Source organism: Pocillopora verrucosa, chromosome 7 (genome assembly GCF_036669915.1).
Source record: "Pocillopora verrucosa isolate sample1 chromosome 7, ASM3666991v2, whole genome shotgun sequence".
NCBI lineage: Eukaryota > Metazoa > Cnidaria > Anthozoa > Scleractinia > Pocilloporidae > Pocillopora > Pocillopora verrucosa.
In genome coordinates, this window is record NC_089318.1 from 1,576,778 (window position 1) to 1,602,623 (window position 25,846).

At 39.0% G+C, this 25,846-nt stretch overlaps 2 protein-coding genes across 2 annotated transcripts; both read left to right on the top strand.

Annotated features, from left to right (window-relative positions):
* Positions 1-872: 872 nt before the first annotated feature.
* LOC131782249 (protein fem-1 homolog B-like) lies at positions 873-5,269 on the top strand. The gene is made up of 3 exons (XM_059098972.2): positions 873-2,663; positions 3,281-3,389; positions 4,824-5,269. Exons 1-3 carry the CDS (start codon positions 879-881, stop codon positions 5,009-5,011), a joined length of 2,082 nt encoding a protein of 693 aa, XP_058954955.2. The 5' UTR covers positions 873-878; the 3' UTR covers positions 5,012-5,269.
* LOC131782184 (adenylate cyclase type 10-like) lies at positions 5,025-25,834 on the top strand. The gene is made up of 33 exons (XM_066169539.1): positions 5,025-5,210; positions 5,294-5,425; positions 7,159-7,291; positions 7,957-8,067; positions 8,173-8,211; positions 8,873-9,238; positions 9,344-9,628; positions 10,188-10,273; positions 10,593-10,746; positions 10,896-10,927; positions 12,363-12,481; positions 12,893-12,969; positions 13,567-13,756; positions 13,867-13,907; positions 14,067-14,235; positions 14,518-14,710; positions 14,812-14,898; positions 15,193-15,394; positions 16,079-16,483; positions 16,616-17,422; positions 18,482-18,636; positions 19,040-19,310; positions 19,413-19,783; positions 20,298-20,473; positions 20,631-20,778; positions 21,183-21,274; positions 21,597-21,715; positions 22,506-22,602; positions 23,382-23,497; positions 23,888-24,005; positions 24,235-24,290; positions 24,585-24,709; positions 25,559-25,834. Exons 1-33 carry the CDS (start codon positions 5,025-5,027, stop codon positions 25,832-25,834), a joined length of 5,934 nt encoding a protein of 1,977 aa, XP_066025636.1.
* The last annotated feature ends 12 nt before the right edge of the window (positions 25,835-25,846 follow it).

The window sequence follows — 25,846 nt, forward strand, 5'->3', positions numbered from 1 at the left end:
AGTTTTTTTTGTAAAGTGTATACTACGTATAAACTTTAGATTAGGTAGAAAATGCAGCCTGTAGATCACACACTGGGTATGAATTGTAGTCTGGTGAAGGAAAATGTCTAATCGCACAATGATATGATAGATGAGGAATGATAAGTAACATCCTGCTGATTAGCCATCAGACTTAATTGAGATTATATAGCTGATGTTTCTGTGTTTTGACTGGGATTGATTCTTTCCGTTTCGAACGTCGTTAGAAGTTATAAAAAGACCTAAGACTATTGTGTGATTTACAGATAAAGATTAAGATCATATATATGTTACGCTATTATGTACATATGAATCCGACATAGATAAATTGTCTAAAAATAGCAAAGAAAGTAGTAGCTTGATAGTACAGTTATATTCCTCAGTCGAGAGTGATATATTTTAAGTACACACTGCATTGACTGTTTGCAGTGTGGCAAAGATAGAAATAAAACTTAGTAGGATGCCTTTTAATTTATCTTTGAATTTCTCTTCGTCCCCTCCTCGAAATAGAAAATTCGCTTCAGACTTCCTGTTTTCTCAGAAAGGATGAGTGATTGACAACTTGTGGAGATTTAGCATAATACGGTTGCGAAATTCATTAGTGATCATGCATATTGAGATAAACAGCGTACCATCACTGTTTTTCTTAATATACATAAACGATTACGAAAATAATCCGTGTTCAGGTCCTTTACTCGGGTGAGGTAACAACTACACCTTTTTCAAAAGTAATGGAATAAAGCATCGGCTTCAGTCTTTCTGATCAGTAAATACGTTAGCGTGACGGTTGAGTTTACAAATGCTTGTCTAGGAGAGGTCGCGAGGTCAGGAAGTTCTGGTGTTTGTTTTTTCCCAAAAAAATGGGTAATAAGCAATCCACGATACAAAACGTTTATGAAGCTGCTCGTGATGGTTCTTCTGATCTAACTAATCTTTTAAAGCGGCTCAACACTGAAGAAAGGAAAACTGCGCTCGATTCCAAGACCAAAGATGGCGACGAGAATGCAACTCCTCTCATAATTGCTTCTCGCAATGGAAACTTAGACTCTGTAAAGATTCTTTTGAGTTTCAAAGCAGATATCGAAGCACGAGGAACTGTGAAAGCCAACACTGACGAAGTTTTCGAAGGTTGCTCTCCTTTGTGGGCCGCTGCTGCTACTGGTCATCTAGATGTTGTGAAACTGTTAATCGATCACAATGCAGACGTTAATGGCAGAAATGCAACGAATTCGACTCCTTTGCGGGCTGCTGCGTACGATGGACGTCTTGATATTGTGAGTTGTTTAGCCAAGAACGGAGCTGATGTAAATGCAAGAGATGAATTTGAGAGTACTCCTTTGATGATAACATGTTACAATGGTCACATGGATGTTGCTTCCTATCTAATCGAACATGGCGCAAATCACCATTTGCAAGACAAGGATGGAGACACGTGTCTTCACTATGCTGCAGAGAAAGGTCGCACCGAAGTTGTCGGTAGGCTTCTTTCTCTTGGAGTAGAAGAGAGGCAAAATAAGAAACGTTTGACCCCACTACTAGCAGCCAGTAATGAAAGCAAATATGAAATGGTCGAGTATTATATCAACCGACCCGAATGTACTAAGGAACAAAAAATTGACGCTCTCGAACTTCTTGGTTCCTCTATTGCAAATGATCCTGATTCTTATGACATCGAAGAAGCATTCAGTTGTATGAGGCGTGCAATGGAAGAGAGGTATCAGGACCCGTCATGTCCATTGCTAAAAAAGAACACAAAACCTGTGGAAGATTATGAAAATAGAACAGAGAGTCAAACTCTTGAGGAACTTTCCCTGTTAAAAGATGATAATCATGCTATCCACATGGAGGGTCTCATGATCAAGGAGAGAGTCCTTGGAATTGAATCTGCAGCACTTCTGGACGATATCAGATCTTATGGGATTGTTCTGGCTGACTCTGAGCATTACAAACCTTGTATTGGTCTATGTAAACGAGCGATGGAAATAGCCATGAACTGTGGTGAACCTATTACGCACGATCTTCAAATGTTATTATGGCTATTTATAGTAACGGAACTTCGGTGCTCAAATGGAAAACACATTGTGGCAGCATTCGAAAAACTGACAGAAAAACTAGAGACTGGGAAATTGCAAGAGGGGCAAGAAGATGAGGAAAAAGAAAAAATGCTTTACTGTTTTCTAAATCTTCTGATTATTTGCGCCAAATTTGAAGTTTTAGAGGATAATGAGAATGAAATAAAGGAAATGATCGACTATGTTCAAAGAATTCTGCGTTTAGACATTCGTAACCGCGATGGAAATACATTACTGCATCTAGCCGCAGCATTTGATGCAAAAACTGTGGGAATCGTGTACAAGTCTCCCTGCATTAAAACCGCGAAGCTACTTTTACATGCAGGGTGCAATGTGAATGCCGTAAACTTTGAAGGAGATACTCCTCTTCATTTGGCTGTGACTTTTATGCCAGGGGGTGAACAGGTAGAGACTATGAAAGAAATTATGGAGATATTGCTCGATATCGGTGCAGATACAAAGCTCGTAAACAGCAAGGGTCAAACACCACTGGAATGCTGCGAGAGTGACGTGGCTCGAAGGATCCTGTCAGAGAGAAGAGCAGTGGGTGCTATGAACGTCGTTACCAGAGATGTAAGAAAGTTTTAAGTTCTGAGAATTGTTTTGTCCACAAAATGATGATAACATTTAATTAAATTCTACTTTTTATCCTTCTCCTTATATCAAAGAGTACTTTTGTCGAAGGGAAGATCTATCAACTCTAAAAACTTAATCCAAAAAATTCATTTTGTACAGTAAACATGACAAAATTTGAATTTGCATGTATAACTTTTCTATTCAAAGAAGCTCAGTTCATTAAGGTAAATTAACTGCAAATTGGAATAATGGTAATAATGATGATGATAAAGATAATAATTATAATATCCTTGCTGTTGACTTTTTTTCGATCTTTATCGTTCGATTTTATTCCTGCACTTTGAGGAGTCATTATTAGATAACTGCCGGTGCGTCTTACGTTTATGCCTCCAGGCGTCTTTGTTTGGTGCAATTTAGCTATACAGATGATGGAATTTCAAATTTTATTTAAATTATTGACTTTTAAACTTGGATGCATGTGCATTATTAGCATCTGATATGTATTATCAGCACGATGAATAAAGAAACTGTTACAGTTATTATTGGTACTATCAATATCATTATTAATACTTATAGTGATTCTTATCATCAAATTATCTTTTGTTCCCACCAAGGATGTAAAAACTGGTAGCGAAACTGTTGTGAGGAGTGCAGTTGTTGTTCCTATAGTAACCGAAATAGAAGAATTTAATTTTGAGGAGAAGTCTCAGAAAGAGAAATCAGGTGAGTTCATTTTCATTTAGGGGTGAGTTTGTCATGATGGAATTTTGTAGTTCATCTGCTATGGCGCCCGCAGTTGGTTATAAAAAGACATGTTGAACCTCATCGTGAGCAGATAGTTGACCGAAAGTTAGGCAATCAACCATTGGCTACGTGGATGACCTAGTCAAAGAGCAACCAGCAGAGAGGGAAGGCTTTCGATTGTTCCAGCTCTCGATTGGTTCAGGCGTTTTTAGATGTTCACATGCTTATTTTTCCATTGTTAAAATCCAACATGACTGAAAGGCCAAATATTTTTACAAAATATTACAGATAAGTTATTTCCACCCTCTCTGTCGCTGTGAATGATAAATTATTATAAAAAAACGAATGAAATACCAAGTGAGCTTTCGCCGGAACACGTGATACCTTTCCACGTAAAAAGATCACTGTTGCTATGGTTAACTTATAGCTTGCGTTTTCCAAAATAAAAATTTCTTGAGGCCATTATTTTAGGATTGAAGCCCTTTATTGCACTAGAACAGAAACGGAATTTGTATTTCGTTCACGCTTTACAGGCCGTGCACTTTTTCCATTATTTAGCTGGGACAAATTCTACTTTAGTGACACATTGTTCTACTTTTTAAAAAAATATTAAAGTTAAATAATTTAGTAAAACATTGTTGTTTATATAGGAAGTAGAATGTAACATGGCCACTTGGAGATATGAAATTTCTCTTCTCGCGTTTAAAAAAAATATTCTATCCGTTCGCGTCGTTCATTCGTGAAATGCGTTTCTACGGTCGGAGAGGAATCTCCGCCTGGCCATTTAATATTGTCTTTTTTATGAAGTCGAAAATATCATATGACAGATGGACAGTATCAATCTTAGCCTCAAGAGAATCAGATGGAAACCACGGCCACACAAAATACAAATGTATTATTGACCAAATGTGAGGTCAAGATGGATACTGGCCGAGTTCTTGTTTTGCATTTTATGGACAAAAACGCGAAAAAAGGACGACGCTAATATCTAGCGACCTTAACTGAACAAGTTTGGTCAATTAAAGATTTTTTATATGACGAAAAGAATTCGCTCTAATAACAATCAAGAGTGACTTGTTTAACATCGACAACCGAAAAAGAAAGCCAACAGTGTTTGTAGTTAAATAACCCCAAAGGGAGTACTTTTTGCTTTCTTTGTTTTGACTGTCTTCTGCTGCTTTTTGCGACTCCTTCGCCGACATTTTCAAAAAGTTACGAACTTTCGCCCAACTTTTCCGTGCGGGATTAAAGCGGAAATCTCGCGCGGGAAAGTTTGGCGTTTTCGTAAAAAGTTGTTGGTTGGCTTTTTCTGCGATGGTATGGACATCGTGTCTTTCCAGTCTTTTGTATTGGAGTCGTTAGGTGGTTGCATCAGTAGCAACACTAAAATAGTATCTCCTTGCTCACATTTAGGTTTTTTACAAGATGAACAGAAACTCTCTCGTGACCAGAAAAATGGCCCTGTTGACTCAGAAGAGATAGAAATGGATGAACTGTACTTCGACAAGGACAAACAATCACTAGCGAGAGGGAAAGAAAGAAACCGTAAATTCGCAGAAACCGTTAACGAGGGAGGAGGATCAAATGCAAGAAAGACATAAACAACTGACGGAAATGAACCAGTGCGGGATTCATTCCCAAGCACAGCTGCAAAAGAAAGAATTGGAAGATGTTAAACTGCCGAGGGAAAAAGAAAAACAAGAGGAAAGCTCACGAAGAAAATTGTGCGAGATAGGAGAGCACGCGCAATTACACGAGAGCGTAGGACAAGAAATAAAGTCCAAAAGACAACTGCACGAGGTAGAGAGGCATATGAAAGACGCACCAGGAGAGTTACAAGAAAAAAATAACAGTTATATAACCAGAAAATTCAACTGCTTGAGATAGAAAAGCAATTAAAAGACACGCAAGCACAGTTACAAGAGAAGGAAGAACTAGAAGAAAACTCCAAAAGACAATTGCACGAGATAGAGAGGCATTTGAGAGACGCACAAGGACAGTTACAAGAGAAAGAAGTAGAATTACTTAATTGCAAAATATTGATGCGTGATATGGAGAATGATCTCAAGGACGCACAAGGACAGTTACAGGAGAAAGAAGAACTAGAAGAAAACTCCAATAGAAAACTGCACGAGATGGAGAGGCATTTGAGAGACGCACAAGGACAGTTACAAGGACAGTTGGGCTTGATACAATTTGCTCTACAAACAATTAAGTCAAATGTTCTTACTAAAGACTAAAGAGTAGAGACTAAAGAGACTAAAGGAGGGTCCCTAATTACTGCATGTGAATCGCATCGGCGATAAGTCGAGCGTCAACTTTGACTTTGTCATCTGTGGTCAAACTAACTACAGCTTTTCTCTTACAGAATCCTACTTTTTAGCTGTTTCAGTGTGTCGAATTAGAGGAGTTCGCCTATGCGTAATTTTTTAGCTGCGCCTCTGTTCTGTAAATTTCTTTAATTGAGTCGTTTTTTATACTTTTGAAGTTGTGAGGTATAAGAAATTTGAATATACTAGATTTTTAAAGATTTAATAACTATTTTTAACAATAGACAATTTCAAGGGACGCCTAGTTTTTTTTACACGTATGAAAGATTTTATTCCATTCAGTGGCGATCACGATATAATGGAATTCTTTGGAAAAAATGAAATAACTTGCATGATCGTTTTTATGTTTGTATTCAGTAACGAAAATTCTTGAGAACTGAATTCGGTTACAAGGTAGTTTAGCGTTATCAATTGAGTTGAAAATGTAAATTTGCCACGGCCGTAAAGAGTTTAAGAACTGACATTTCGAGCGAGCATAAGTGCACAATTAACGCAAATCCTAGGCGTTTTGATCACGACGAGAAAACCAGCGAAATGACGGCCTGAACTTGATGGGGAGAGCGGCAACGCTAACACCGGAAGTCGAAATAGAGTCGTGTCCAGATTATCCGCGCGCTTTCCCGTTCTGAAATGACGTTCCCGTCCTCTTGCTAAATAATCTCTCTATTATGACGCAAGCGAGAGTCAAAGTAGCTCAACATAACTGTCATGTAGATCATATGCTGGTTTAGGAAGGAAAAATGAAATCAATATACACTAAAAAATGAGCGGCGAGGAGTTACAAGCAGTGACTCTGGACAAGAAATCAGGTTAGATTCCAAGCCGAGAGTGAGATGAATTTTTCTTTTTGCCATTTGCGTTGCGTTTAAGGATAACGAATGACTTTGCATATTCAAATTTTGTCTGCGACGTTTTCGAGGGAAAATTTTGAAAACACCCGATATCTTGGTTAATTTGATGCTTGTAAAGACCAAGCTGTTGCTTTGCTCTCTGTTTGGATATAACATTGTCTCCGTTGATCGTTTAATAAGTTAAAAACAAAATAAAGAAAGTAACAGCCACAAATCGGTAGGTTTTTCAACGTTTACAAGCACCGCGCGCGCAACTTTTATCGTTTACATGTATATCATGTCGGCTTCCTGCACTTGTTAAAGAAAGTCTCTTTTTTTCGATGTTTATTAGACAAAAAAACTAAACCTGCTCCCCTGGAGTTTTTTCAAAAAGCATTTTGAGTTAATTTTTTCGCGAGATTAGAGAAGGAGTTTGCGGATCAGGTGCAATCCGTCAAAGTAAAATCCACAAAATATTCATTATCTACGCTGAGTTTATACGTACTTTTTTATTAAGTCCCTGGTGCCCAAAGTTTCGAAATTGCATGAACCAAAGAAATATTTTCAGGTCAATGGGGTAATACACAGGAATCTGGCGACTCCAGTGCATTACGTCAGCTCCTCACGCATGTCCCGGATATAGTGATCAACTGTGATCATAAGAAGGCAATGCCGCGTGTAAAACACATGGTGGGCGTGTGTATGTTTGCTGATATATCAGGTGAGTGAAATTGATTTTGACTTGATTCTCAGTGCACGACTTACATTAATTAGTGGAAAATGAAATCAATAATTACGCTTCTAGAAAAATACATATACTTTGGATTGATTCGTATGTTTGTTAAAAAAGACAGAAGAGCTTTGACAGATGGCTTTTGTTTATTACACTCAAAAAATATCAACTCAAGCATAAAAATTCTTTAATGCTCTTCAGAATCCCCTTAATTCAATGTTTTCGTATCTTGATCAGGATCGAGTGCTGAAAAAATACTGCTCAAATTTTCAGCGGTTGCAGGAGTATTTCTTTGTAATGATTAAAGCCTTAAGTTCTGAACGTGATAACTCCAACGTCCAAATAAAAACCTTTCCAAAGCGGTTCTGAAGTCAAAATTCCTATTCAATCCGGTTGGGGGAACACAAGAGCGGTTCCCAATGAAATCGAAATAGAAGTTCGTCAACTTTTTATAAGGAAACTAATCTAACTTTCCCGCTCTCTTGAGTCCGGTCTTCACTCCTTCCCAAACAGCACCTAGTTATAACAGAACTTAACGCCGAGCTTTTCATGTACTCAATTTACTGGAAATTTGATTCGAGTCATGAAGCATTTGGTGTTTAAAAAGGACCTATCAGACTTAAAAAATTCGCCACTTTCTTCTTTGTTTATAGGATTTACCTCACTCTGCGAAACATACAGTCTGAAGGCATCTGAGGCTGAGTCCTGTGGCACAGACAAACTCACCTTCACACTCAATACTTATCTGGGGAAAATAATCGAAGGTTAGTTACTGCATAGGCAATGAACAGTTTGAACCACATTTCACAAGAAACACCTCCCTCCATTGTATTATTAATGGTACTTAAGTCGATCTTTACCATCCACAGATATTCTTAAACATGGCGGCGACGTCTTGAAATTTGCAGGTAAGTTTGGTCAACTTCTCTCAAAAGGAAACTTGGAAGTAATTGCCATCAGGGGATTGATAGTTTGGGCCTAATGTTATAATCTTCAAGACAACACTTAAAGGCGGCACCTTTGGTACATATGGAATTAACAAAGAAACATGCAAACAATCACGCGAAAGCAAGCTTTGTGTTAAATTTTATCATCTCTCCGATACCAACAAAGACGAGCAAATCCATCACTACGATGTCACATCTCTACCGGTCCATCAACAGGAATGCAGTGTATAAACACTTGCCTTAAGTTTACAACCCCCTAAAACTCATCAGAATCTATATTGGTCAGCACACGTCCCCATATCGACTGACGTTACTGATGCGCATTTGAATTTTAAATGTACATAACATAAAACAATGAAAAATGTGTAAAAGAACTTTGATACTATAATTATCATGGAATATGCCTTTTGCGTTGGTAAAAAAGAGCGCAACTCAAAGAGAGGACGCCTAAAACTGAAAATTTCCTTTTCTACAATCCAGACAATCCAGATGTTGATGGAGGTTGTTGGGTGGTAAGACTGTGAATTTCGCAATGCCGAAATAATCCTGGATATTGGTATGTCCAGGTTTGAAGATGATTTCGAAATTACCTGTATGATATTATGTTTGTTGTTATCTATAGGGGATGCACTGCTTGCCTTGTGGAAAGCAGAGTACGGAGGAAACTCAGACGATCTGACTCTGTTAATCAACAAAGCTATTATCTGCAGTATAGCCATTCAAGAAGAATGCGACAACTACATGACAGATGTTGGCGTCCTTCTTCGGGTTAAAATCGCTCTGTCTGTTGGCAAAATGCAAATCACGCACGTCGGAGTTACGGAAAGCAAGCACTTCGATCTCTCCGGGTCAGCGGTTTCGGATGTAAATGCGGCGGAGAAGTGGGCAGAGCCTGGGTCGATAATATTGTCACGTTTGGCTTTTTCGAATTGTGATCAGTCTTTGTTTTTGTTTGAAACGATAGACAACGGAATGTACTACAGGGTGAGTTGTGTGCGCAATGGAAAGCTTAAGAAATAATAAATGTTATTTCGGTAGATGAAGTCTTTCAGAAATCTTTGGAAATCTTTTCTTGTGTAAATATTGTAGGTAGCGGGAGCGAGAGTTGAAGAAGAATCCGCAACAGTGTCCACAGTACACCCAACCGGTGTTCAACTAGCATTGATGTCTGGCGTGCTGTCCACAGGAGCTGTGCTCACTTCAACGCCATCTGTGGCTAAAAGAATATTTGCACCTCATGTTGGCACACTGCTATCACGATACTATCCACAAATGAAGCTTCCCAGAATATACCGGAAAAAGGGACAGTCCGAACAGAAAGAACAGATCTGTAAAACCACTGGAAATCTTTTGAAAAGCGATAGCTGTCATGATCCCGGTAAGTCAGGCCCAGCGTAGTAGACTTCATTCTGTTAGAGAATTTAGAGAATGTATAGCTATAAAAGCTGTGCACACGTGAAATCGAACAGCTTTTAATCAACTTGGTTCGAGAACCCATCTTAACATGGCTTTTTACAGCGACCTACGCTTAGGCTTAGGACTCCAAATTAACCAAAGATAACCTTCACTCAATGGCAGCTACTGGAAGGGGGGGGGGGGGGGCAGGGGTAGCAGTCAATACTCTAGGGTCAAAACATTGAACGTAGATGTAATTTCATTCATAGGAGGCTCCAGTTTCTTAGCATAATAAAATCCTGTGAATTTGATTGTGTTTGTTGCTTGCCATTTAAACAGGGTTTTGGATGAAAAAAATTACGCTTAATGCTACAAACGTTTTGTTTTGGAGGTTATTTTTCGCTTTTCTATCTTAACTTTCATGTGTATCATAAAGGTTTCAATCCGATCGTATAACAACATGGCCTGAAAAGTAACTAAGAGACCAGATCATGTTTTGGTTAGCCAAGCGTTGCATTAATTACGCTGACATTTGTTTTCAGATCATCGAACTTACATTTACAGCAAGCTTAATGATCAGGATATTGAAGATCTCCGAGCCTATGTGCCCAAAACTGTGCTATCAAGGGTAATACTTACTTCATGTATATTCTTCTTGGTAAAAAACTTATAACGTAAGTTCGTGGAGGGTACGTATGACTGTGGAGCATTTGAGAAAAAAAACTGCCCCAAGAAATGTGAGACTTATGGCCTCTGAAACTGTATGTTATTTCTTAAAGATCAATGTTTCTCTTATTTCATGTGAGAATCCTGCATAAAAAACGAAAAGGAGACTTCTAAGTGTCATGCAAGTTCTCCCGTGACACAAATATGTCTTTACTGAATGAATACGCTGGCTCTAAGAAACGAAGGAGAGCGCTGTATCTCACCTTTTCATTTCACTACAGATTGATCATGGACAGGATCTAGAATGGTTATCCGAAATGCGGCAGGTCTCAGTGCTATTCATAAATATGGACCTGCCCATAAAAGGAAATTCTCATTCGTGGGCCCTTCAGAGGGCGTTTGAGGTCATTCATGAATGCGCAAGGAGACTTAGAGGTGAATATATAATCGTGATAATATCAATATTCATCAAACATTAATTATTTTTAAAAACATTATCACTTGCTGAGGAGATTAAAAGTTAGAGAAGTTTGTTAAACGTATTCGTTGTCTTAGCTCCTTCCTTTGAATTTTTTGTGTGGCAGGCAATCTCAACAAAGTCTTCTCTTTCGACAAGGTATGGAGTGCTTTAGTAGCTTCGTTAGTTTTTCGTCGTGACTGTATAGACGTGTAATTAATCATTTGTCTTAAGATACGAAATCGATATGGGATCGAGGTGCACCTGACTGAACCCAATGGCTGTTTTCGATGGCAGTTCCAACTCAAAACAGATTGTCGATTGTTTGGTTTGTTCGTGCAATTTCGCATGCTTCGCATATCGAAAAATTAAGGTTAAATAATAATAATAATAATAATAATAAGTCTTTATTAAGCACTCTAAACAACAAACGTGTTTAGTTACAATGATATGAAATCAGCAAGTATAAAACTAATAAACTAACTAAATTACTAACTGAATAACTAATAAGAGAACAAACATCTATTAATAAAGGTCCTTTTGAAACGTTCAGTTCTGACAAGCGGGAGAATATAATTATGGCGCCTCTTACGTAGCGTATCCATTGTTCGCTCTGGTGGCAAAAGGTCATCTAAAGCTGTTGGAAAATCGCTGTCGGTGATCTTGGCCCACAACTTCTTATCTTTTAGAATAATAATATTTTCAATCGAAAAAAGCTCTTTACAGTAGCCAAGCTTAAAAGCTCTCTTGAACAGCCTGTCTATGCGACTCAGATACTTATGATAATACCCGCAGCCCCATACTTCTACAGCATATGTAAATATAGGTAGAATAAGACTGATAAAGAGAAGATGAAGATGATCCAGCGGCAGTCCATAGAATTTACAAACACGTAAGATGTACAGACGACTACTGGCTTTCGATATAATATTATCAAAATGTAAGTCCCAGTTACACGGATCAGATTGAAAAGTTACACCCAACAACTTCAGACATGGTTTACGCTCTATAGAAACCAGAGGAGCAGGTAAGGCCTTAGTGGATTTGCCTCTAAGAAGCATCTCCCACGTTTTCTTGAAGTTTAGTTGCATACGAAAACGTGGGAGATGCTTCTTAGAGGCAAATCCACTAAGGCCTTACCTGCTCCTCTGGTTTCTATAGAGCGTAAACCATGTCTGAAGTTGTTGGGTGTAACTTTTCAATCTGATCCGTGTAACTGGGACTTACATTTTGATAATATTATATCGAAAGCCAGTAGTCGTCTGTACATCTTACGTGTTTGTAAATTCTATGGACTGCCGCTGGATCATCTTCATCTTAAAGTGTTCAAGATGTTTAATTAGTGATTTACATTCTTCTTTTACCCAAAGTCTATTGCTTCTTCTGGAACTAATCTTTTATGTGTTCTCTGTATTTGAAAACAGTTAGAGAGTATAATTTCTTGACAACAGACGTAGGTGAAAATACAGTTTCTTAGATACCAATAAGCTGATGGATGGCAGGAAACTTAAGGGAAGGACGGGAGGCACTCGGTAGCTGACCGACAATACCGATCATAATTCTGATGCAGTGAGAATGCTATTATATTTTGCAGGGCTGTACATTTATCGTGATATTTGGTCTGCCCGGTGATAAGCACGAGGATGACCCAACGAGGGCCCTCAAAGCTGGACACAGAATAATGGACAGTCTTCACCAGATTATGGATATCACGTAAGTAATCAGGTTGAAGTGGTCAATCCACAAAGAAACATTACGAGATTATCGCTATTTTAAATGATATAAATGGTGTTAGATAGTGCAGCGTTGAATAATGTTTTCGTCTTTCGACGAGCGTAGTACAAAAAAGATCTGAGTTCTCTTAAGTAAACGTACCTAAGATCCCCGATGCTGTACCATTGAGCTACAGAGACTCCACAGTGTTCTATTCAGGCCATTACTAGTTTAACATTTGACAGGGATACTGCATACACACGGATCCTGCATGCGTGTAAATAGACTAGGAAAGATAGTAAATTTAGCGCTCGGCAATAAAACAGAGATAGATAATTCGCCTGGACACGAGCGTGGGACAAACAGAAAGTTCTGAGTTTCATCAACCTGTTGGCTGACATTGTCTTTCAGTAACGAGTCCATCGGTGTAACTACAGGACGTGCGTTCTGTGGTGTGATTGGTCACAGAGACAGACACGAGTATACAGGTTTGCTATACTTGAATCATATGGTTTTTTTCGCTTCTATAAAATTGTTCTCTTGCAATTGACAGAGAAAGTCTCATAAGTGCCTGGGTTTACAGAACTGAGGAGGAGTTTTTGTTTATTTTCGCGTTACGACATGAGTACTATACTTAACGTCAACATTAACTGATCAAGTGCCCGATACAGAAGCTGAACCGTTTCTCGGTTTTTCTGGGTGAACAGAGGCATTGCTTTAAGATAGTTTGTTCTCAGATGTCAGGTTCACCTTAAGAACTCCTTATCCAGTCTATCGCACTCCAGAACCCTTAACATCACATCAGGGAAGGGTTAGCAGTCCCCTATTTGGAAGCTTATGTTTTAAATTGGGGAGTACGAGTTTACTTTTGATGTTATGCGGCAAAAAACAGACTCAACCTACGGTTTAATTGCGAGAAATATGCAGGGTTTTTCCTTCGGAAGAAATGATTAAAGAAACCCGTCCATTTGGATGAAATCAGATCTATGTCTTTTTTTTGCTACGTTTTCCTGTTACCTTGAAAGATTAAGAAGATTTTGGTAATGATGAAATTAAATTCAAGCTGTACATCATTGTTTCAACAGTCATTGGCCGTAAAGTCAACATGGCTGCCAGGCTAATGGTGAACTATCCAGGAACCCTGTCGTGTGATGACGACACTTACAGATCAGGGAAGTCTAAGTTGAAGAAAGAGGATTTCGTGGTCTTGCCTTTCATAAAATTGAAAGGTGTGGCTGATCCTGGAACAGTCCGAGAATACAATAGTCATCACGAGTGAGTTAAAAATGCTGCGTGTGAAAAGACCTCTCCTATCAAGCTTGACGATAGGATCAGTTTTGTCGATGGGATGATGAAAACTCATTTCACTTCGTTTGCTTTTACAGCCGAGAAGAAGAAGAAGAGGAATATGATTACCCAATCCTCGGTAAACGTTATCTTTGACACGTTCTAAATTTGCCAATGAAAAGCCGGACTGCCGCGCCTCTAAATGACACTAAAGATGGCTTCTGGGTTTCTCGGTCATTTTCTATTGGTTGTGGTCACTCTGTATCTAACAGATGTGATGTATGATTTCAAAATACAGGACGAGGCAAAGAGATAGAGGAGATGAAAACGCTTCTTCATGCCATTAAATGTGACGATACCCGTGTAGGTGGCAGCAGGAGAGTTGTGGTGATCGAAGGTGAAGGAGGAGTTGGAAAAACAAGATTGCTCGAGGCATTTATGGACATTGCAGAGGAGGAAGACTTTAAGTAAGAACCTTTGAGCCCTCTAAGGGACATCATCTGAAAAAGAAGTGTAATAAATCGTGTGGTAGATCCCCTGAGAAGTCTATTTCGATTTTCGTGTAAGAGTATCGCTACTTTACAAGGGAAGTCAATCCATCAATCGGTGTCCTAACCCTAGGCTACCATGTCTTCCCTCGTTACAAGGGAAGTCAGTCCATCAACCAGTGTCCTAACCTTAGGCTACCATGTCTCCCTGAGACTCTCCAAATGAAATTATGAAAATGTTCTGATTTTATTGATCATTAGGGTGGATTACGTCGAGGCTGACATGGCGCATGCCCACACTCCTTATCACGTTGTTAAGACTCTTATTGAGAACCTATTGGAACTGGAAGCCTGCCGCACGGCTTCAGAAAAGGAAAATACTCTCATGGAGCACATTACTGATCAAAAGCTGCGAGAAAAGATGTTTCTGTTGAATGACCTACTTGGCACACACGTAAGTAAAATGTCTTGAACCTTTGCTTCAAATTCCTTCTCCTTATCCTAGGGGCCTCAAAATGCAACTTTTCTCGGATATCCTATCATTTTCTCCTTCAGATACCACCGAATGTTGACTTCGCTCGTATGGACTCAGATAAAGTAACTACACAATTTCACACCCTTCTATTTGAAATTGTCCATCAGGTATGTAGTCGAAAGTTGTGATGCAGTAACACAAGTGTTACTTGATGAGTGAAATCGCGTTGAACTTAAAATAATGTTTTTTCCTACATCTATGATGAACTTTAAAATCTATTTCAAATGCTTTAAGGTGTTTTGCTCACCCGCAGGAAATGCGGAAATAAGGATTTTACCCCTTATTTCTTCAATGTGCAGGTCGCTGTGGCATATCAATGGGGATGTGTCTTTTTCAGGTACACTTGTCACTCTTGGACGTACAGCTTCCACCAATTTTGACCCTTTTACTATTTCTTCTAGTTTGCAGTGAGTCAGCCGTGTCTGTTTACCGTGGACAACGCTCAGTTTATAGATCAGGAATCTTGGGACTTTATTGAAGATTTATCAGCGGATTCACACGCTATATTGGTGCTGTCACTCAGGCCTTTCTCATCATCCAACCCACCGTGTGAGGCGGCCATCAGACTCATTGGACATGAAACCACTAAGAAAGTCAAACTTGGTAAGTTTATAATTCATTTTTTCAATGTCAGGATATTGACTATTGAAGATTTAAATAAGTGATATATTTACCGGTTTCGTGGGCTGAGACCAAGCTCATGCGGTTCATACGAAAGGTAGATGATTAACTTTTGTAACACAGAAATTGTCCCTTGGACCGGAGAAAACCTTACGAAAATAACTCTACTACAAGAAAAGGTGGCAATAAACTTACAGAGATGATTTAAGTAATGATAATAAGGATTCACAAGTATTTGAGACATCCTAGCTGCGGCACAAGGCCCTCGTCGTAACAGTCCGTAGATGATCTCGTGATCTCATGATCTCACTCATTTGGTAAAATCACTACTAATGTTTAACCTACTTTCAAAGTTGATATCAAATAATAGTTCGTGTAGTTACTGTTTCAACCGATACCGTTACATTCATGTTAAGGTTCAGGCGGTGCTACCGTGGATTGAACAATCAGATATAACAAATAGAATTATTTGACGATATTTCTTCTTTTCTCAAGTTTCTTCTAAGCCAGATTTTTCGAAAGGGATGGAAAATAACTCTCTTTTCTATAACCCATGATTTTCTTAGCTTGTGTCAAATATGAAATCAGCATCTTGTAACTTTATAACACATACAAATGAACCTTCCTGAGAGGTTATCTCAATTTTGTTTGATTTTCTTTGTCTAGGTGGCTTGGAAGCCTCTTACATGAGTGACTTAGCCTGTCAGTTCATGGACGTCATGTACATTCCTAATGAACTGGACGGAATCTTACGTGAGAAGAGTCACGGCATTGCTTCTTGGTGTGAACAGCTTATTAAAGACATGCTGACGAGTAATGTTATACAGGTTGTCAACGAGAGTCAAGCTTTTCTCAACAAAGAGTCTAGCTTGGACTTACTCTCCTTCGGTGGCTCTACCACGACCACTATTTCACAAAAACACAACAATGCATCGAGTTATTTACCTCGTCCCAGTACCCCGTTATATGGAAAGGCAACTGATGGAGGATGGTTAGGAGCAAACAGTCCAGAACCTAGACGAAGAAGTCTCACTCCAGGCAAAGGATTTGCATCAAACACTTTAAGCTCTGGCTTTCAAGATACCTTGGACACCTCGTTTTCTTTTTTAAGGGATCGAAGACGGTCGACAAGCGCTGTTAAGAGTCTCCAATACAATTTTGCAAATAATCCGTTTGAAATCAAGACAAAAATAGCTGAATCAGATCTGAAATCAAACAGAACGTCTCGTTATTTCCCTGAAGATGACTTTATTCAGGAGAAAATTCAATATAATTTGGAGCGAGCTAATTTTGTCAGCGCCTCCGAAAATTCAATGCCATTAGACACAAAAAAGGTTTGCATTCTCAGTCCAGGCGTTGATATTTCGAAGATAGTTGTTCCAGAATCCGTCAAAGACATGGTGCTTGCTCGAGTGGATAGAATGTTGCCTCAAGAGCAAGCCACTTTAAAGTGTGCCAGCGTCTTGGGCTGTGACTTTTATAGAAACGTTCTGCAAGCAATTTTACCAAGATCTTCTCGAAGCTGCATCGATTTGGTTTTGTACAACCTTGCTCAAGAGTCTATTTTAGAGTGTGCAAGCTTAGCTTTACAACACCAAAATGCCCATAACCATCACGGATTCTACGATTTCAACGATCCCGTGCATGCGCAACATCATGGTCATCATCACCATCATCACCATCACCACAATGTTGCGAGCTCTATCCATGCATCAGTCTATTGTGGCTGTTATGCAGACGAGATGACCAAAGTGATCAACTTGTCACGACTCATGACCCCAAGTGGTCCTAAGAAGCATTGCCTGTATATGAAATTTGTGAACACCTACGTGCAAGAGACAACGTACTCTCTTTGGCTTGAAGATCAGAAGAAAGAGCTTCACGAAAGAGCTGCCATGTTCCTCGAATCACAGGCTCACAAATGTAAATCTTGTGGCGGAGGAGGATTTGTGGCCAAAAAAGCCGATACTTTGGAGGAGCAAGGGGGTCAGGGAAAGCGCATGACAGAAGGTAAGTGACACATTGTTACTATGTTTATCTTTCTTTCTTTTCATCCTCCCTTGTTATTATTATATTGAACATTGACGAGCAGTGGTACGAGAAAAATTATTATCACATAAACTGCGGTGTTATACAAGGATTTCTGGCCCTGAGAGAAGCCGTAACGTGCAAAATATCGTATTTTTTCACGTGTGTTGATATAGCCAATCAGCTGCTTACACGTCACTCGCCTTTGGCGCCACTCGGTCAGGTTGATGAATGAACGCCAAAGCCCCCACGATTCCCAATACAAGTTGTTTGTCGGAGCTTTCTCGAATTATGGCGGCTAAAACACTAAAAACTCCGTATCCGCTGACAGACAATGAGGTTCAAACTTTCCTAAAAGGGGAAGAAAACCAATACACTAAAATAAAAACCGAAAATTGCGTATTCAGTGGCTTTGGTGTTAGCATTTCTCTCGGCTGAGAATGAAAATCGACAACTGGAAGATTTGCCGCTGGCCGATTATGGCCGTTTACCCGAAAGACTTCTTCTGTCGGTAAGGACAAATTCAATAAATGAGAATTTTGTAAAACGAAAATTACGACCATTGTTGTTTTTTTAATCATGATTCCACGCATTTTTCTGTATTAAGAGTCAGCGCTAACGCACTCTACGATTATCATTCGAGGATTGTCGATTCATTTATTTTCATTTATGAGTGAAGTCCGCTTTTATTCCCGTTAAGGGCTATTGTGGTTATATGATAAACAAAATAATACATGGTTGCTTGTAGATATGGAATTTCTCTTCTCGTGTTCAACTCGACATCTCACTCGTTCGCTGCACTCACTCGTGAGCTATAAAGTTAAACACTCGAAGAGAAATTCCATATCTACGCGCGCCCATGTATTATTCTCTATTTAATTAATAATCTAGTTAATTAAATAATTAATTAACATTCTCGTAAAGCCAGGTGCAATTAATCGTTTTCTTTTTTTCTTGTAAAAAACAGCCTGAGATAAGTTTATACCCGGAACATTAAATTTACCAGTGAAATTTTTATAGCATCAATAATAATTCCTTTAGCTTCGTCAGGAAGATCACAAGCAAGAGTTTCTTCCAAGATGGCGAAGCGTAGGAGGACAGCAGAGATGAGGGAGAAGGTGCAAAGTCAAGGAGCGTTTTCTTCGCGTACCCATGAAAGATCGTCTGACATCTCTGAGGCAAAACATGCTTTGAAGGTAAGTTCGTCTGCTGTATCTTAACCCTCTAACACGTAAGAGTGACAAGCATCTAATTCACCTTACAATATCTCCCCTGACTTAAACATAAGCGTCATGAGAATAATTGAAATGATCAACAACTTCAGAAGCTCTGGATTGTTAGGCGAATTCTCCTTGTCAGCATCTTAAGAAATATTTCGAGAACAGTTTTGAGAACATGTATAGTGATGTTAGGGTGAATGTACATCAATAATTATGGAAATTCGTACGCGTAGACTCTCAAAATACTTTGTGTTCACTTTCAATGCGCAATATGCATTTAAAGTACTCTTTTTGATATCGTTGACATTCTTCTAATAAATATTGAGTATCGTTAATATTCAGAGAAAAATGTAACCAATTGTGTTATTTTGCTTTCAAGACGAAAAAACTTAAAGAATCTCCAGTGGTGAACCAAAAAGCTGGAGAAACGGAAGGTATTGGTAGTAAATTTGCCAATACTGCAGGGTTTTTCAACGATGCTGTCGTTAATCGGGCAGTTGATGATCACAGGACCAGTTGGTTGCAAAGACTTCCCTGTGCTAAAAAATTTGTAAGCCCTGGTAAAGAAGATGGAGAGCAAGATGAAGGTGTCACAAGGAAGAAAAAATTGAGACGATTCTCTTCAAAGAAAAACTCCACTATGATAGGAGGTAATGATACGATTTAGCACTCTGTACGGGGAGGTAGTTTGTTACAATAATTTTGCCGTAGATAAGATTTTAATCACTAGTTATTTTAATTTTTCTGTACAGGGCCTGAAACAAGGCGATTTTCGACTCCACAAATAGAAGAGGAAGAAGGAGAAGAAGAATGTGTTGATATCGACTTCGAAGATTCAGCAGAGTCACAACAGACTGTAATTGACCTTAGCAACTGTCAATGTGCCGAGGTGCTTGCTTCGGTCTTCCCTCAACTTGTTGATCACTGGAGAGCGGCTGGAAACAAGCTAAAAACAATGCGTTACCTGACCGAGTCTGGGGCGGCAGCATTGGCCACTTCTTCTAACATGCAAGCGTTATCTTATCTGTATGAAGTGCAAACCTTGATTGAAGAGACAAAGGATGACGAGGAGCCTCTGGCAGCTGAAGAAGAAACTGCTCGTGTGGAAAGTCTTATTGGTCAGGTAAGAGTTAACTTCACCGACACAGCTATTCTCAGATTAACTGAGGTACCCTTTTACTCAACTCCAAGAAGCCAAGTCAAACCACCACAAAATCTATAACATTAAATGTATACGTAGGAGATACTATGTATGGTAGGATTGTGGTTGCCTCTGGTGGAAACACGCCATCTTGGAGAAATCAAGTAATTTGATTTTCTCAAAGGTGAAGAAAAGAAAATAGGGGCGTGTGGCGTTTAGGACCGAGTGCGTTTGGGGCCTTTCATTTTCCCACACGTTTTACAAATAAAGCGATGAAATAAAATATATAGAGGATATTACATGGCTGCTTGAGGATACGAATTTTATCTTCGCTTCGCTCACTCGTGAGAGATACTTTCAGCACGAGAAGATAAAATTCGTATCCCTAAGTGGCCATGTAATGTTCTGAACTTCTTCAAACTACCACTACCAAGACCAAGATGGGTACGTAATTAGATGTCAGTTCACAGTGTTTTAAATATGGTTCTTTTCACAGGCATTGATTCATATGAATCGACCTCATGAGGCTCTGAGGCATTTGTCAGCGGCGCTGCTCATTCTGGGAAAGAAACAACCCAAGACGGATTTTGGATGTTATGTGAGGCTTTTGAAGGAAGCATTACGTCATTATTTGCACGTGTTTTTGCCCGGCTACTACATAGGAGGAGCGGGGTTAGTGTCTGTGAGTTTGTGCGCGCGTTAGATTCTTACAATTTGCTGGATGGAATCAATAAGTTCTCATGACTGAGAAAATAAAGTTAAAAATGTAGTATAAATTTGGTAGACGAAGCTGCCTTATCTATATTCCTTTTTTTTTCTTTTTTCACAGTGACAAATCAGCTCGATTGATTGAACAGTCTCGATGCCTGAGCCACCTGAGTCACGTGTATCACTCCCTTCACCTGAAGAAGTGGTCACTGATGGCTGCTCTTCAAGAATTGAACGCCGCTGAGGAGGCTGAAGAGAACCTTCACGAGGTTTGTTTGAGGGATATCGGAAACGTTTCGAGTGTTTAAGGGGGATAGGAATAGGATAGAATGTACCCATTTGTTCTGCATTTCCTTTCTTGGTTTTTTTTTTCGATTCAATTCTAGATGGCCGTATTCAGAAAGAATTTTTGATCCATTTCCCGTCCACCAGAGAGAGCCAGAGGGAAGGACCAGTTATACCTGCTAAAACGTACAAAACCCGAAAATGTAGAAATATCCCAAAGACAGGATCAATTTATAAAACAGATCAAGAAATTATCGACATTCTGCTGTCGAGGAACCCTCATCAAAAAGGGCTTTACTTCTACACTACCACATGTAGATGAATCACGAATCGTCAGCGTACCCAACAATCATTCGTTATGATGGATCTCCTGAATATCTTTCTACAGCTTATCAACGCATATGCAGGAGTTGTTGAGTGTTCTCATCTCGTTGGCTGGAAAGGCTGGGGAAAAACCTATGAGAAAATTGGAAAGAACAGGTACAATGCCTTTATTGGAAGCTGTATGATATGTAATTGCTAAATTTATTGCATCTGTATTCTCTTTATTTCACATCAGGAGCCGCACCACAAAGTTATTCAGCTAATTTTTTAAGGCTCTTTTTGCTGGTCAATACCTCGGCTAACAAGCTTTTAAATATGTATATTCGCTCTACCCTGGATAGATTTGTTCATTTCCAGTCATGGGTGAAAAAGTACTTTACTGCGAAAAATAAGATAGACCGCTTTAGTCTTACATGTGTACAAGGAAATCACATCAGATAAACAAGGCTGCCTTATTTGTTGTTTTCTGTTATTATAGATGCGAAGATCCGTCTTTGTATTCAGATCCAGAAGATATGATGACAGTGGCTCATCTGTACTGTGTAAGCCTCGCTTTCAGACTGGCTATTGGGGGAGTGTCGATAGCTATAAACTCAGGTTTGTTGTGTTTATAAGGTAACCATCTGTCTTAAAATATTCACTATTCATGAGAGATCTAAGTACAGGATACTTCAGTTTTCGCCTTGGCATGTTCAAGTGTGAATTCTACTATTGACCCTTTTTAACTCCTTAGGGTGATTACCATCTTATTTCTCGTCACAATATCACCCCTGAATAACACTTTAAAGTCGCGAAATAAAGGAATGATCACCACCTCAAGAAGCTTCTGATTATCAATCAAATTCTCCTTGTTAGCACCCCAGCAGACGTACAGAAAACAGTTCGGAGAATAGCATGTTAATGATAGGGAATAAACGTTTAATAAAGGAACCTTTTCTGCTGAAACAAATTTTTCGTGAAATAGTGAAGCATAAAAATTTTTTATCAAAATAAAAATTAAGGTTTAAGTTAGTTTGGAATTAGAGACAATTACCGGCTGCTCAAAGATTTGTATTTGCTGGGTGCCGTTATCATTTCTTCGATCGTGTGGCTATTTACGGTCGTAAATCAATATTCCTCTAATAATCCGAAGCATTATCGTTTCATCATAGTTGCAGGAACGATGGCTTTTCCTGTCCTAAAATGGGCTGAAGCTGGAAATTCAGATTTTCAATTAGGCGATATTTGTTTCCAGGTTTTGGTTGAACTATATTCAGTAACTGCTTTCAACTTATATGAACGAGCCATCACTCACACTTCATTCGCATTACAAAGGTATTTGTTTTAAAGCAAAATTGAAAGCCGTTGCATGATCTAATTCTCATGTGACGCATTTATTATGCTGCAGGAAAACACGCTTTTGACCTTGCAAAACAAGTTCATGATCAGCATATGATGACAACCTGCATTCCTCTGCTTGCTCAGAGTCTCCTTTTCACAGCAAAGTGAGAAATTCTAAAGTACATGTAACTTGATAAATCAGTAAGAGAATCAAGGTTTCATTTTTTCTGATAAAATCATGGAACTAGAGGAGCGCGCGGTGTCTCGCATGCAAAGCGCAGAGAGCTAAGAATCGAAAGGGCTTGGTTTGAAACCCTAGTCTGGGTTTATGAGCTTTACTCTCATGTAGGGTGCATCGTTATATCAAAGAATACAAACATGTATCAGCAAACAGTCAAGGAAAGTTTTCGAATTGCAGATAACCTAGCTAATTTAGATAAGTATCCCATCTGCAGCCGGAGAGTAGCAAAATTGTATTTTTTTAAGTGAAAGAATCTGGGATGAGCTCTAAAAGTCATGCGAGGTAGTCTCTAACGAGACCTCAATATTACAACCTCTTGTTACACATACCCCGGTTATCTATAAACCAGATACCGTTTTCTGACAAATGATTGGCTGATTAACTTTTGGATCACAACTCTAGTATTTTTAAGAGTAAACGCTCTGCGTAAGGCAATATTCGATGCATTTGATTGACATAGCCAAGAGACAAAAACCGTTGTTCTTGAGCTAGATCATAATTGAGAATTATTTCACAATAAGCAAAACCGAAAAGTATAATCAAGATGGAGAGAGATCACCGAAATGAATAGACTAATGTTCTTCACCGGGAAGTGCTGTTGGCCAAGAAATATCTTCATTCAATGAATTTTACTCGAGCATCTTCATGCACTGTTTGGTAAGTTTGATTCCTTTTTTTTTTTGTTTACCGTTCGTTACTCAGGATTCCTGACTGCATTGATGTTCTAAAGGAGCTTAATGCGGCAGCATTGGATTCCTGTGACTCACATGGCCGAGCGCTGTACATGTGCTGCTGCTTTGATTTGATCCTAGAGGCAGGTGAGGCAAAAACAAACAAACAAACAAACAAATAAAACATCAACACCAACAACAATAAAGTTGTTCCGTTATAAAATTTGGGCTCGAGTTTTCATTCGTTATAAGGTGATAAAGAGGTAATTTTCAAAAACGAAGGCGGAACTAAGTTCGTTTGTATGCGCTGAGTTTGACGTCACATCAGTCATATCTATCTCAGTCGAAGAATTCGCCTGGTTGCACACTTTTAATAAGCTGGTAGTGTAGCCCGCCTACTCTTACACGCGCAGGTTAATTTATCAATGCTATATAGTTGTTTGATATGAATTGATACGAGTGATAGCCTTGTATCGAAGATTCGCTTCCTAAAAGTTAAGAAGGTTAAAAGGTTTTTTTTATATATCCAAATTTTAGGTTGGCGACTGGAAGATTTTGACGAAATCGTTCAATTTACGGCAAAAATGTCCACTGACCCAGCCTTTTCTTCTGATGTAGCGCCGAAGTTTTACCTGAACGTTTCTCTTGCTCTTTGGTATGTATTGTTACAATGATCAGATGTTGTCCAAACAACATCATGTTGAATGGATTGATAATGGCAACAATGGCAGAATCAAGGATATTTATAAGCAAATGCTTTCGACTGAAACGCACTCTGAGTCCCGGTAGCTTTGAGGGACTAATAAAATCAATCCTTGCCCGACTTTTTGGCTTTTTATTGAATACGATTTTAAGGCAATTATATTACCGTGCTGTTATGGCAGGTATGCTCGACGGCGCGACTGGAAGAATGCTGATTTTTTAATGTCATCTGCTTCTGGTATGTATCATTGCATTTATCTAAGATAAAGAAACAGGCTATTATCTAAAATCTTTCCAACAGTCGGAAGATTGTGGTCGACTTTTCCATTTTGTCATAGAATCTCATCTTTCCCTAACGTAAACAATGCCCGCATTTTACCTGATAATTCAACAGGTGAAAGAGAGTCTGTGAACAGGCGAAATATGTACGTGTAAATATAGGTATTTGAGAACGAACGATTTCGTTGTTACCTTTTCAACCTTGGTCAAAACAAGAATTCAAGATCGTTGAACAAAGCATAATCTGTTTTAGCTGTAGTGCCATCCAAGCTCGAGGTATTTATGTCAGTGCACGGATATGCTAAGGTTGTGGAGTTTTGGTTGCTGAAACTTCAGGAGGATGGTAAAAACCGACAAAATGAGGATGAAGTGCAAAAGGTTAGTAGCTTTGATCCCTTTTAGCTGATCCGTTCCTTCTTCTACGATAGCTGTTTATCCAATCCTATTATCCAACTGAACAAAGTAGAGTAAAAATAACGTGCGAACAGAGTACTTGGACAGTTGGTTATTTGTACTGCTGCGCGCGCTACGCTTCTCTATCCGCTTTTCTTTTCCCGCCTTATGAAAAATGAACAGAAGACTTAGCATATATATATATATGGGTATTTAGGTTAACGAGTATAAATTTTTTATTTGTATTTGCTGGCACAAAAAGGCTCGCTAATTCAGCAATGAACCCACTTCACCCAGGATCTCTTCCAAATCTTTCCAATACCATAAGGCATACATTCAAAAAACTCCTAAGCTTTGAAATTGTTTCCTTGTTTAACGACGTTTAGTTATGATGACATTAGTTGTCCTTGTTAGAGACCAGAATTTGTTATAGGTGTAGCACTAGGTGATGCAGGGTACAAGAGTTGTTCATTTGTAGTAGTCAGGAACGATCGAGGTATCTTAATATCCAGCTGCTGGATTTAGGAAACAGTAGGAAAACATTGATTCATCAAGCCATTTTAATAAGAGCTTCAGCTTGTTATATCAAGTGTCTCGAGGATATAAACTGATTATTGTTTGTTTGATATATAAGATACTGGAGATAAATATGCGGGAATCTCCAAAATGAACAACGAACTGAAAGAAGCAAGTGTGTTTTTCAAACACACTTCATGCTGTGTCAAGAAGGGCTGAAGTTGATGTTAGCAAGACTGATCTTTCGAAATCCTCTCGTACTCCTGGTATACCGTCTCATATTTTTCGTTTCGCATCTAACGATCATCTTATTTCTAGTGCCTGAAGAAATTCAAGAATGCTCTTAACCATCACCCAGTGTTTGATGGTCGAAGACTTCACTTACTTGCGTACTACCATCTCCTTCGAGGCAAAAAGGACAAGTGCAAATCAAAGCTTCGCAAGTGCTTTAACAAGAGCAAGAATCTTGGTCTGTGGCTCGAGGTCGAATGGGCCAACAAGAGTTTCAAGGAATGGTTCATTAGCTGGAAGGAATCGGAGCCAAATTACCTTGGAACATCCATGTTCACTTTGCCAAAACCGAAAAAAGATTAATTTTTTTTTTCT

Excerpts from the sequence above, each read along its gene's own strand:
- LOC131782249 (XM_059098972.2), top strand. The coding sequence starts at position 879 with ATGGGTAATAAGCAATCCACGATACAAAACGTTTATGAAGCTGCTCGT. Across the intron at positions 2,664-3,280 it reads TGAACGTCGTTACCAGAGAT|GATGTAAAAACTGGTAGCGA; the intron begins GTAAGAAAGTTT and ends GTTCCCACCAAG. Across the intron at positions 3,390-4,823 it reads GTCTCAGAAAGAGAAATCAG|GTTTTTTACAAGATGAACAG; the intron begins GTGAGTTCATTT and ends GCTCACATTTAG.
- LOC131782184 (XM_066169539.1), top strand. The coding sequence starts at position 5,025 with ATGAACCAGTGCGGGATTCATTCCCAAGCACAGCTGCAAAAGAAAGAA. Across the intron at positions 8,068-8,172 it reads TCTGGGGAAAATAATCGAAG|ATATTCTTAAACATGGCGGC; the intron begins GTTAGTTACTGC and ends TACCATCCACAG. Across the intron at positions 24,710-25,558 it reads ATGAGGATGAAGTGCAAAAG|TGCCTGAAGAAATTCAAGAA; the intron begins GTTAGTAGCTTT and ends TCTTATTTCTAG.